Source organism: Panthera leo, chromosome B1 (genome assembly GCF_018350215.1).
Source record: "Panthera leo isolate Ple1 chromosome B1, P.leo_Ple1_pat1.1, whole genome shotgun sequence".
In the NCBI taxonomy this organism is placed as follows: domain Eukaryota; kingdom Metazoa; phylum Chordata; class Mammalia; order Carnivora; family Felidae; genus Panthera; species Panthera leo.
This window is the reverse complement of record NC_056682.1, coordinates 130,219,505-130,233,204: the sequence shown is the minus strand read 5'-3', so window position 1 is coordinate 130,233,204 and position 13,700 is coordinate 130,219,505. Positions and strand designations below refer to the sequence as shown.

At 33.3% G+C, this 13,700-nt stretch overlaps 1 protein-coding gene across 5 annotated transcripts in view; it reads left to right on the top strand.

The window, feature by feature from the left end:
• CCSER1 (coiled-coil serine rich protein 1) overlaps positions 1 to 13,700 on the top strand; it is an 845,941-nt gene that overhangs the window by 136,270 nt on the left and 695,971 nt on the right. For all 5 annotated transcript variants that reach the window (XM_042935884.1, XM_042935885.1, XM_042935887.1 and 2 more), the window contains exon 2: positions 10,237 to 11,601. In XM_042935884.1, coding sequence (XP_042791818.1) covers positions 10,278 to 11,601 — 1,324 coding nt within the window. In that variant the 5' untranslated portion in view covers positions 10,237 to 10,277. The remainder of the gene's footprint in view (positions 1 to 10,236; positions 11,602 to 13,700) is intronic.

Genomic DNA, 13,700 nt, shown 5'->3' with positions numbered 1-13,700 from the left:
TGAAAATCTGGAATGAATCAGTTGTGTCTGACTTATCACTGACAACATTTAGATGAATTGTCATATGGTAAAGAAATAATGAAAGTTTTTTAAGAGGGAAAAATAGCTCTCAATAGCTAAACTAAAGACAATTTTAGCTGATGGAAAAGTAAATATCAATTTATAAATAGATACAGTTACAACCGACAGTCACATAAAATATGAATTTCAGTGTTAAAAATGTAGGTTCAGGAAAATACCAAGCCTTTGTATCAGTGCCAGGATTCTTAGCACTACCATAGGTTTTACTTATTTAAATATTTTGTGTTAAAATATAAAATGTTTGAAGTGATTAGTGAAATACCCAGAATTAGTATTTGCAATTTGTCATATTGGGTCAAATTATTAGTTATTTGTTTTCAAATTATTTTTAGAAAAAACATTTTCCCAGGTGTTCATTCTGCTTCTTCCAGAGGCAAGTTATTTTTAATTTTTGTGTGCCTTCCAAGTTACTTTTAGCATGTTTAATCTTTTGATAGGCTATGTATTTTTATACTATGTTAATTTGAATTTTAAAGGTTTACTTATAAAAATAATTCACGAATTCATATTGTTAAAACTTCATCATATTACACATAACACTAATGTCCTCATTGATGACAGCCCTGAATACAAAGATCCTGTTCAAAGATAATCCCTGTTCACACTTTGAAATAGGTTATTGCAGATTTTTTCCTATACATATACATGTATGTAAATTTGTAGAATATTTATTACTTTAAAAATTTCATAATACATTTGTAATTTATAAAACATGTCCTTTAGCTATTTGATTTTATTAATTAAATGCTTTGGAGATTGTTTTCTATGTCAGTTTATATCTTTTACTTTACATGTTTAGCTCTTGTGCATTATACTGTGCAATAGATAAGTAATATTTTTAAAATTCTCTTAATTGTTGCACATTTATATTTAATTAATATAAATCAGCAGTGAATATCCCTATACATATATATTTGTGCAGATGTGTGAGCATTATTCTAGGGTAGATGCTGACAAGTGAAATTACTTGGTATTTTGATACATAATTTTCTAACATTACTGTGACAATTTAGACTTCTTTGTAAGTGTCTATAAGTACCACTTTACTCACCCAAACTTGATATTATTTAGTTTTAAAATGTTAGTTGTAAGAAATAGTATCTTGCAGTTTTTTTCTGATTAATAATTACAGATTTGTGTTTCTTCTTATGAAATTCTGATTAATAATTACAGGAACTATTTTTTCTGATTTATAATTACAAATTTGTGTTTCTTCTTACGAAATTCCTGTTGTATTTCTTGCTACTTTGCTTCCTTTTTTTTTTTTCTATTTCTATTTGTGTTATAGGAGTTCTTTTTATATTCCCTAATTACTAATAGGTTTGAATATCTTTCATGTATTCATTGGTGATTTGTATTTCTTCTAGGAATTGCTTGCTCATATTCTTTACTTATTTTTCCTTTTGGATTGTCTTTTTTAAATTGATTTATAAGAATTCTTTATATATTCCAGATAATCCATTGCCTATTGCATATGGTTCAGAGTTTTTTATCTCATGTATTAAGGAAGTTTACAAATGGTTGACAGGCATGAGAATACAAAAGATCAGCCGTATCTCAGAGTATCAGTTAGTGCAGCAGATCCCCTGGGATCAGTCTGAAGTTAGTTTCCATTGGTACCACATATTTGATTAACTTTTCCCTCTGTCCATTTATCCTCCTTTCTTAACCTTCTGAGAGTCTTATAAATTATTTGAACAAGAGTCCTTTGCTCAGGGTCTGCTTCTAAGAAACCTTACTTAGAATGCTGTGAGGAATTTTTTTTCCAAAATATTTTAAAACCAATGCAAATTTCTCCATTGTGAGATATGGTTATGAAAAATAATATAAATTTTAATTATTAACAAATACGTATATTTTTAGATGTGTGCTATCCTCTTTATTTTTTTTTCAATATATGAAGTTTATTGTCAAATTGGTTTCCATACAACACCCAGTACTCATCCCAAAAGGTGCCCTCCTCAATACCCATCACCCACCCTCCCCTCCCTCCCACCCCCCATCAACCCTCAGTTTGTTCTCAGTTTTTAAGAGTCTCTTATGCTTTGGCTCTCTTCCACTCTAACCTCTTTTTTTTTTCCTTCCCCTCCCCCATGGGTTTCTGTTAAGTTTCTCAGGATCCACTTAAGAGTGAAAATATATGGTATCTGTCTTTCTCTGTATGGCTTATTTCACTTACCATAACACTCTCCAGTTCCATCTATGTTGCTACAAAGGGCCATATTTCATTCGTTCTCATTGCCACGTAGTACTCCATTGTGTATATAAACCACAATTTCTTTATCCATTCATCAGTTGATGGACATTTAGGCTCTTTCCATAATTTGGCTATTGTTGAGAGTGCCGCTATAAACATTGGGGTACAAGTGCTCCTATGCATCAGTACTCCTGTATCCCTTGGGTAAATTCCTAGCAGTGCTATTGCTGGGTCATAGGGTAGGTCTATTTTTAATTTTTTTGAGGAACCTCCACACTGTTTTCCAGAGCGGCTGCACCAGTTTGCATTCCCACCAACAGTGCAAGAGGGTTCCCGTTTCTCCACATCCTCTCCAGCATCTATAGTCTCCTGATTTGTTCATTTTGGCCACTCTGACTGGCGTGAGGTGATATCTGAGTGTGGTTTTGATTTGTATTTCCCTGATGAGGAGCGACATTGAGCATCTTTTCATGTGCCTGTTGGCCATCTGGATGTCTTCTTTAGAGAAGTATCTATTCATGTTTTCTGCCCATTTCTTCACTGGGTTATTTGTTTTTCGGGTGTGGAGTTTGGTGAGCTCTTTATAGATTTTGGATACTAGCCCTTTGTCTGATATGTCATTTGCAAATATCTTTTCCCATTCCGTTGGTTGCCTTTTAGTTTTGTTGGTTGTTTCATGTGCTATCCTCTTTAAATCTGTGTATTTGTTACATTGACATTGGCATTGCTCAACAAATTTATCAAATTCATCTTTTGGGAATCTTGTTTGGAGCCTAAGACACAGTCTTTGAATATTTATAATGTCAGTTATTTGATCCTTGAAGGCTGAATTATTTTGTTGAAAATAAAAAAACTAAGACTGATAATTGAATTCAATATTAATAAAAAATTGAACTAAACTTGTCAAGAAGGAGATCAGCATGGTCAATAATATTTTGGGTCAAAAGCATGATATAGTTGAATGGAATTATTTGTAAGAAACAAGTTAAAAAATGTAATAATGGCTACATCACTATTTATTCATACGTATCAATACTAATTCTAAGTCCCATCTACATGTAGGTACTGCAGCTTCTAATGGTCATTGTGTCCTGTTCAGAATTGACTCAGGAAATGACAGTATTAATCTATGAGTAGACAGAATTAAAACTTTGAGAGAGGTTTGGAAAGTTCTAAGTTGAATTAGAAAAAAGTTTGCTGTGAAACAACACAAGTATGGTTAATTATTCTTGATAAATAAGTTACAGTTATTAAACATTCATCACGTTAGACCCTATACTAAGTGTTGTTGTTGTTGTTGTTTTTTTTTTTTTGGTGTTTACTTGATCTGATAAAAATTCTTCAAGACAGTTGCAACTGTTTATCCTCATGAAGAAACTTTAGGCTGTGGGAATTTAAGTAACTTTTAAGCCACTGCGAAGTCACACAACTCATGTGTCATGACAAATTCAAGTCTAGACATGCTTGTGTCAGAGTCCACATTCTTAGCACTTATACATTCATAGTGTGTAAATCGCAAAACATAAACTATAACATTTTAAAAATATAAATGTAGTCTTATTTACCTAAGCCTGGTCACATGTGGATATGGCTTTTGACTTCTTTCACTATTAAATTCTCTCTAATCTCTGGCCAGAATCCATTATTTTTGTATTTCTTTTTACCCTCCATTGTCTGTTCTGGTCACTAAAGGACTAAGATCATATAGGCCTGGGTCTCAAGATTACATGTCTTTATAAATAATGTATCACGACCCCTGTTCTTCCATCAATTCAGGCAAGGAACTCATCTGCTTCCCTAAATCCTGCTAGAATAATCTCTTTGAAATGTATTCTCCTTTACTATAGTAATAGTTCCTGTTATCATGCTAATTTGGCATCTCTCTCTTTTTCCTAGGAGATTATCTATACAGTTCTTTTTTAAAATATTTATTTTAATTCAAGTTAGTTAATATATAGTGCAGTGTTGGTTTCAGGTGTAGAACCCAGTGATTCTTCGCTTACATATGATCTAATCAGGGGCCATCTATCTCTGTTTACATTTCATCTTTAGGGTCAAATCATTGTGAGTAGTGACCTTCACCTAAAGGTAGATATTTCTGATATAAGCAATGATTTTTTTGGATTATTTTTTTGTTTATTTTTTGAACAGAGCTTCATGTACTCAGTGTGGCTAAATTATATTCAAATTTAATGATTTGCGAATTAAACATATCCAATCAATTATATTATTTCTGACTCTTTCTATCTTCTGCTGACAGTCTCATTCTCTTCTCTGTGATTGATCACTTACTTGGCCCTGATCATTCAGTTTTTGAATTTATCTCATGTTGCCCTCACTGACCCTGGGGCTGAGGTGTCCCTGTTCATGTTGTGGTAGTGATTTATCTGTTAAAAATGCTTCCATTAGTTTCCCATTCATTTAAGGAAAACAGTAAAACATTTTAGAAATTCATTTAAGAATAACTTCTACCATAAAGTAAAATAATGTTGAGGTGTAAATTGCATGGCTTTGTAAAGAAAGAGTCTGGACTGGAGGGCTTTCCAGCTGAGCCCTGACCACCCAACAGGTGTGAGCCTCATTTAAATCTGTGAAAAAAAAATGACATAATTAGATTGTTTTAGAAACTTTTTCAAGCTATTATTTTATTTAATTTTAGTAAAAGTTGACCAATGCTCTTTGATATGTTTTCAGATAATTTATTTTCTGCCATCCATCACTTTCTTAATGTTGACAAATTCTTACTTAGAGAATACTTGATTTCTCTGAATTTTCATTCTTCCATTTCAACATGTATTGTAGATTTTCTTTTCAGCATGGTCACTTAGGCTGTATTGGGTTATTTTCTGAAATCTTTTCTGAGAAAGAACAGAGCTGGGACCAGATTTATTTCATCAACATTCCTCATGAACATTTCAAATATTGATCATTCTTTTTAAATTCCAATAATAATGTATACTTAGGGGAGGTTCACCATAAGGGATTGGAAACCTGATATCAATTTATATATCTTCCCCCCAAAATATTTTTAGGTGATTTTTAAAATGGAGTGATTCAGCCAGATCTTGACAAGTAGCTCATTTTTATAATCTCTTTATGTGGTGCTCCATCTTGTACCACTTGCATCAGAAAAGGAAGAAACTAGAAATTTACTCAGTAGCAGGCAGAGTGCCATTTCTTTCTGATGTTGCACCTTCTCATACTGAAAATAATTATTATCTGTGTTTCAGCTCATGCTACTAGTAAGTGACAGAGCTTGGATTTGAATCCAATTTTTCTTTTTCTTACTTATTGCATGTGTGGGTAAGTATTTTTTCTTTAGTTTTATAAACCAAACATCACCAATTTGGGGAGAAAGACAAAGGATACTTAGGACTATCTAGTATGTGGGCCATCAGGTGACTCTTCATCTTTGACTTATAGTGAAAAAAATATGAGAGGTATGCAAATTCTAGGCAAGTATTTTAAAAATGATGGGAAAGAAAAAGGTGAAGAGGATTTTGTTTTGTTTTATTTGCACCGACAGACATGCCTATTTGTGTATATGGTAATGAGTTTCTACGATGATTGCTTTAAAACCCTGCATGGTCTTTTTATGCCTTGAATCATGGAAGAAAGTGTGTGTGTGTGTGTGTGTGTGTGTGTGTGTGTGTGTGTGTGTGTGTATACACTTTTTTTTCAGTATGTCTTATTTCTTCAGTGTTTTTTACTTTTACTCTGTTTTAAATAGGTAACATTAGCAATGCATATATCCCCTTTAACTAGAAATTGTGTTTTTCTGAACCATGCCAAATAAGATTCATCTTTAACGTAATTCAGAATAGATCTACCATATGACGCTGTACTCTCTTAAGGGTAATGATAGTGTTTGCTCAAGTTGTAGAGATCACTGAATAAAATACATTCTGGGAACTTTTTGTTAAATCCTGGTGTTAAAGAGCAAAGGATACCGTTTCTTCAGTTGAGGTCAAAGTGAGTCTCACATCATGTCCAGTGGGCCTGTATCTGCATCCAGTAGGTGGTATTGGGTATAGTAGTCTAATGTTTTGTTTGTATAGGTTTAATGATATTAGATGCACTCTTATATGACGAATTTGTTTTCCCAAATAAAATAATGTTGATCATAGTAAGGCCCCTGGCAGATGGGCAGGTCTAGTTCAACCTGTGTATTATTTTGGCATCTGTTACGACTTGAGGTGATATGTCTTCTGAACCAAGAAATAGAGGAGAATTGAGAAAATATGTTTATTTTATCTCATTTGAAAATTTATAAAAATACATGAAAATATATACAGGTTTTATTAAGAAAGGATAATTGCTCTACTAAAATTATAAAAATAATATTAACATGTTGCAGTGTAACATTTGTCTTTCATTAATAGTTGTTATGATATATTGTTTTCTTCAACTTGTTCAGCATTGTGCTTCCATAACACTTTTAGATGTTAGCAAATTAAAAAAAAAATTTCTTAACGTTTATTCATTTTTGAGAGACAGAGAGAGACAGAGCATGAACTGGGAAAGGGCAGTGAGAGAGGGAGACACAGAATTCGAAGCAGGCTCCAGACTCCAAGCTGTCAGCACAGAGCTTGACTTGGGGCTCGAACTCATGAACCGCGAGATCATGACCTGAGCCTAAGTTGGACGCTCAACCGACTGAGCCACCGAGGCGCCCCTGATGTTAGCAAATTTTAGATTATTGAATGATTTTACAGTTGGAAAGCCTTTCAATTAACTTACGAATTTCTAAAAGTTGTAATTTAATAAAATTAACTTCAAAATTACAGCATTTGTTTATGGTAGTGGGCAGAAAATATGTTTATTTACGTTTGAAATATTGATGTATTCAAGTTAAAACTTTGTCCCTGAAATCCATTTGCTCTATTGGTACTAATTGTGTATTACATTAGACACTGGGGTCTCAAAGCAAAGCATAGATGGCCTTTGTCACAAAGAAACTTAAGGTAAAATAGTAAAGCCAGGTAAACAGATGTTAACTTGTAAGGTAATACTGCAGGATACGTAAAGGAATAGTATTACATCCCAAATGGAAGAGGATGGGGAAAGGGTCAGGGATGGCCTCCTGGAAAAGACAGTGTCATAGAAATATTCCTAAATATTTCAAATCAGAGTTACAGGAGGGGCATCCCAAGCAGGCGGTCCTACATCTGCAGTTTCCCAGAAGATGAACGTGAACAGAAAATGGCAAGTAGTAATCAGTCCAAATAGAGAATTAAATAGGAAGGGGATAATGAATCTGGTGATATAGAGAGCATCTGGACATTGAAGAGTCTCTCTGAAGAATATGGGTAATTCCAACCTATAGATATTTTATCTTTCTCTTTTTTAGCTGGAAAGCTCTCAGTAGGAAATCAAGACCTTCATTTAAAAGACTATCAGTAGACAAAGTGAAATCTAAAGGATTTTTATCTCCAGTAGATTTTATATCTACTTTGTGTCATCTCATTCAATGTACAAATATCTCTTAGTATCTATGATGTTTTTACTTCAATTAGGTTAAGTGTATTAGTAGCCTAAATGTATTATTTGTACCCAATAAAAGTCTTGTTTTCATTAAGCACTTAGAAAGACAGGAGTGACTACTGTAAATTTTTTTCTGAAATTTTTACTAGTTAAATCCTTTGAATACTTATTAAAGAGAGATTGAGTCACTATTTTTAAATGCTGACACAAAAGCAAGAAATAATAAAAAAGGCCAATTAATATTTCAATATACATAAATACTGAAAAAATACAATAGTAATGGTAAATATCTTGACATAAATGCATTGATAACCATAGGTGCACCACCAGCTGCAAATCGTAATGGTTGATAATACTCTAATTATAGCAAAACTCTTCACTAAGCATTAAATGGAAATCTTGCATATAAATGAAAAATCACATCTAAGAATGATGTTAATTAAAGCATTAGTAAGAGTGAAATCATGAAAAATTGTATTATTTTTTGTATCCACTTTGGAAATCAGATATTGGTTAAATTAGATTTAACCTGGGAGGAAAATTAGACTTGTTTATGTATGTATGTATGTATGTATGTATGTATGTATGTATGTATGTATGTATTCATTCATTCATTCATTCATTTTAGAGAGAGAGAGAGAGAGAGCAAGTTGGGGAGCAGGGCAGAGGAAGAAAGAGAGAGAATCTCAGGCTTTTGCTCAGTGCTGAGCCTAACGTGAGGCTCAATCCCACAACCTTGGATCATGATCTGAGCTGAAATCAAAAGTCAGCTGCTCAACTGACTGAGCCACCCAGGTCCCCCCAAATAAGATATCTCTAATTTGTGAGACTTTAAGACCTAAAATGTCTTTGTTTGTATTTTAAACTTTCTTCTCCCAAAGATTTACAAGTATATGCAAATATTTTGGGAGTGTTTTACACATAGTTTGATTTAAATTCAAATTTAGTGAATTCATCATCTAATAAAAATCATCTAATACAAATCTGTTAGATTTTATATCATTTAGGACAAAATATTAAATATTTTTGAATGCATATCTGAAAGAGAAAATATTTTTCATTTTATATACTTCTTCAGGGCCATGAAAGTATTTTACTTGATCATTCTCGTAATGTATCTGTTAATAATAATAAAATAGAGTCTGGTCACTTTATGTAGTATTTGTTATTGTTCAGTTAGGTAGTTTTGGTTGCAAAAACCAAAATGAAACAGTCTGATTAAAATTTGACAGAGGGGATGTATACATTACAGTTAAGGAATTATGTGAAATACAGAAACTAAAAACAGAAACCAAGTCACGGCGCATTATGAAAACCAGTGAAAAATAGCAGGCATCAGAATAGCCAGGTTGACTCTACAACTAAGAATCTCTGAAATGGAAGCAGAGCTGGACCTTCAGCAGCACAAGTTTTGGCTCTTTACTGAAAGCAGTCTCTGTCATGCTGATTATGAGCTGATCCTGTGGTTATATAAGGATTAGTTTCTTGCTTTACTCTTTATTGGCTCAATGACAGAAAGTTACCTTTCTGTTGTAAAATGACCATGGAAATATTATCTACTTCTACAGTTAGAAGTGTTAAAAGAGATAATCTATGTCAGAAAAGTATTTGGGACATCATGGTTGATGAACTATATAGTTGCCACCTTCACTTTTTCTTCCTTCTTTTTCTTCATCATCAGCACGTTGATGTTAATATGGTTCATAAATTTTCTATGCTTCTGCTGCTGTCACTATGTATTTTCACTCGTGTCAACATTACCAGTTGAATTAATTTTCACTGGAGTCTTTTCTTCAATTCATAGTTGTGGTTTCCTCATAACCTAATTTTGTTTATAACTCTACACTGTATCCTTCCTCATTTAGTTTCATCTATCAATGCCCTGATTACCTCTAAAAGTCCCAAAATCAAACTCCAAGGAGAAGAGTACTTCCTAATTGTTTTTTCTTTGAATGAAGATTCTAGTGTCAGATCATACCTTAGTCTGATCTGTGATTCTGTTAAGCTCAGGTGAATAACTTCTCAAGTCTTGTGATATATCTGTTTCTGGTCAAGAGAGGCAGTAGTGGGGCATATTACCCACAGGGCAATGATTATGGCTGTCACAAGACTACTGCATCTAAATATGTAGACATAAAAAGTTAGGATTAAACAATTTACCAAATTATAGAACCAGTGGGAGTAGTAAGGCTGGGTCTTGAATAGTGATCTTGTGTTTCTCAACCCAACAATCTTTTGCATAGACTAAATATTCTTGGTAATCTTGACATTGCTGAGCCATTATAAAATCATTGTGCAAATCACTGGATAATTTTGCTACTTATAAATTAAAAAAAAATCCTCATCAGAATTTTATTATCATTTTAGTATGAGCCAAGTTCTAGTCCATGTCCTGAAAAACAGTGTTTTGTTTTAAAATGTCTTATTTATAATTGATTTCTTTTGATGTGTTCTTTTTGTTTTACCTTTTTTAGGCTGCTAAATTGGCTGTCACAGCTCAAGCCTTGGAGTCCCAATGGGGGACTCAGGATCAAGACGATCTACCCTGGTCTCCCGGTTGCCAATATTCAGAAGAAGTATTAGCAGAAGACATGATTCTCTTCCTTCTTCACCCTCCTCCAGTAATACAGTTGGTGTCCACAGTTCCTCTCCTTCCAGCACGAATTCAAGCTCAGGTAGTACAGGTAAACGCAGGAGCATATTCCGTACTCCTTCCATTAGTTTCCACCATAAGAAAGGAGGTGAACCTAAGCAAGACACTACCAACCAGAACCTTAGTATTTCAAATGGTGCTCAATCTGGTCATAGCAGTATACAGAAACTGAGTTTGGAAGAACATATTAAAACCAGGGGAAGACATTCTGTTGGTTTTAGTAGTTCACGAAATAAGAAAATAACGAGATCCTTGACAGAAGATTTTGAAAAGGAAAAGGAGCACTCAACTAATAAGAATGTCTTTATAAATTGCCTAAGTTCTGGCAAAAGTGAAGGGGATGATTCTGGATTCACAGAAGAACAAACTCGCCGTTCTGTTAAGCAGTCAACAAAGAAGCTACTCACTAAATCTTTTTCATCTCACTATAAATTTTCTAAGCCAGTTCCACAGAGCCAATCCATTTCATTGGTACAACAGTCTGGATTCTCATTGGAAATTACACAGTACCAGGAGAGAGAACCTGTATTAGTAAGAGCTTCTCCATCTTGTTCTGTGGATGTAACAGAACGGGCAGGAAGCTCTTTACAATCACCCCTGCTTTCTGCTGATCTTACAACAGCTCAGACACCTTCAGAGTTCTTAGCCTTGACTGAAGATTCTGTGTCTGAAGCAGATGCATTTCCTAAAAGTGGAAGCATGGCATCCCACTGTGAGAACTTTGGCCACAATGATTCTACCTCTCAGATCTCTCCCAATCCTGCTGCTGTTACAAAGACAACAATAGACCTTATGGGAACTGTTCCCTGTGCAATTATGTCTCCTGGGAAATACAGGTTAGAAGGCCGATGTAGCACTGAATCTAATTCCTTACTAGAAACCTCTGCTGCTAATCAGAAGGAAGTGTTATTGCAAATCACTGAACTACCTGTTATGAATGGGAACAAGTCAGAGACTCATCTATCAGGAGATATGCAAAGAGAAGAACATAAGGTAGTACAAAATGGTGAAACAATGTTGGCAACAAGCTCTCCGAGGAAACTTGGATTTTATGAGCAACATAAAGCAATAAGTGATCGTGTTAAAGGGATTCATCCTATTTCAGATTCAAGGATAATACCCTCTTCTGGTGATCATCATATTTTTAACAAAACATCATATGGATACGAATCAAATCCTGCCAAAGGTATGCTGATTTTCTTTGTATGATAAACATGATTTATAATTTCATTCTAGTTTATTTAATCTTCTTATTTCATCCCATGAATAGAAACCACATTTCCTTATTTTTCATTCTCTAGTTTTTTTTTTCTGATTTATAATTTATTTTAAATCTTTTCTCTACTTGATTTTAAATTTCATACTATGGTAACAATGTAATTCAGCAATACTACTCATTTTTCTTAGTTGTGTTGCCAAGATTCTGGCCCTCAGAAGAGAGGGGAAAGAAATTATTTGTATTTGCGATGTGGCTTTGTGTAAAAGGATTCTCTTTTTTAAGGTAAACGAGTCTTGGTATTTCTTAGTCAGTAAAATGAGTATATTCCAGCCAAAATCACCCTGAAAGAAATTTTCTATAATTTAAATTCTATTTCTTATTTTACCAAAACTGTCTTTATTAAGTAGGATCCACGTTTCAGCACAAATAGTCTCTATGTCTAATTACAATAGACTTGCAGGCTTTAAAAGTACTGTTCTTGGAGCTTGGTTTTAAACTTGTGTCTGTCATTAACTACCTGTGTAACCTTGGGTACCTTCTCTTTGCTTTCTATAAAGGGGGAATGGGTGCTTGAATTACTCTAGTATGTCATTATGTTATTTAACAGAAAATTTTGTTATTTAATATAAATTTCAGTTAAGAAAACTGTTGAATTCTTACCACGTACTGGGCTGTATTTGACGTACCACTGCTGCTGCCTTTGCTGCTTCTGCTACTACTGTTACTGTCAACTAGTTCTCCCAACATTGAATGTTTATTGTGTCTCGTTTCCCATTTTGTGCTTTTTGGATACATTATTCATTGAATTCTCAGATGGTTGAAATCACTACTATTATAGTAACCCATTTTACAGTCAAGATATTTGGAACACAAATAGGCTAAGTAATGTGTCCAAAGTCACAAAGTTAGTACATAATTGTTTGGGATACAAACCTTATGAGATAGACATTTACACGTTCCATTTTACAAATGCAAAAACCGACCAAGGATCATATAGCTGTTAAGTAGCACAAGTTACAACTATCTCAGTTCAAAGCTCAGGCTCTTAGTGACTAGGCTTAGTGACATCATGACCCCAGCTCTTTCCAAACCGTTAAGGATAACACTAAAATATTATATACAACTTATAATAAGTTAAATTATAGAGTATCAAGCATCGTAAGATTATATGATTAATCCAGCTAGTCCCTCCATGAATATAACAATTTAAAAATTTTAAATGCCTGAGTGAATTATTTAGCTGTATAATTGTATAACTTAATATTTTTCACATTTGATACATCATCACTTTTATGCATCTGCCTAGTTTTTTATGTTTTGATCTTGGTGACCTTGTCTGTACTTATAACTTTAGTTGTATCTGCTTATTTCTTTAATTATAATATAATGAGAAGAACAATGATGATGATATCGATGATGCTCACCCTTTTTGTACACTTAATATGTGCCAAAAAAAATGTGTTGAGCAATTTGTATTCATTATTTCATTTAATCTTTCTTTAAATTTACTTTTCATTTATTTAAAGAAATTTTAATTCCGGTATAGTTAATACACAATGTTATATGAGATTCAAGGATACAATATAGTGATTCATGAATTCCATATCTTACTCAGTGCTCATCAAGATAAGTGTCATTTAATCTTAACTAAAAGTTTATATGGCAGTTATTAATAATTTAGGATTAAATTAAATAACTATGAAATCACATTGTCAGTAAATGGTGGATCTCAAATTGGAATCTAGGCAGTCTTTTTTTAAAGAAATGGAATACAAAAAGGGTAGAAATGTACTTACCTTGATTATATCTAATTCTTATTTAGAAACGATCATTTGCTTCAATGTCAAATTGAATACTATATATATTTATCTCTGTGGAGATATCTTGCTATTAATCTGTTCACGAAGATCCTAATCATGAGCCATTTACCACATTAAAGTAATTTCAATGAATTTGATAATATGTTGCCTATTCTTGGGACATTAGCTATTTATTCAGGTTATCTACAACTTGTAAAATAGAGACGGATAGGCAAACAAGCTGGTAATGTGGATAAGGAAAAAATA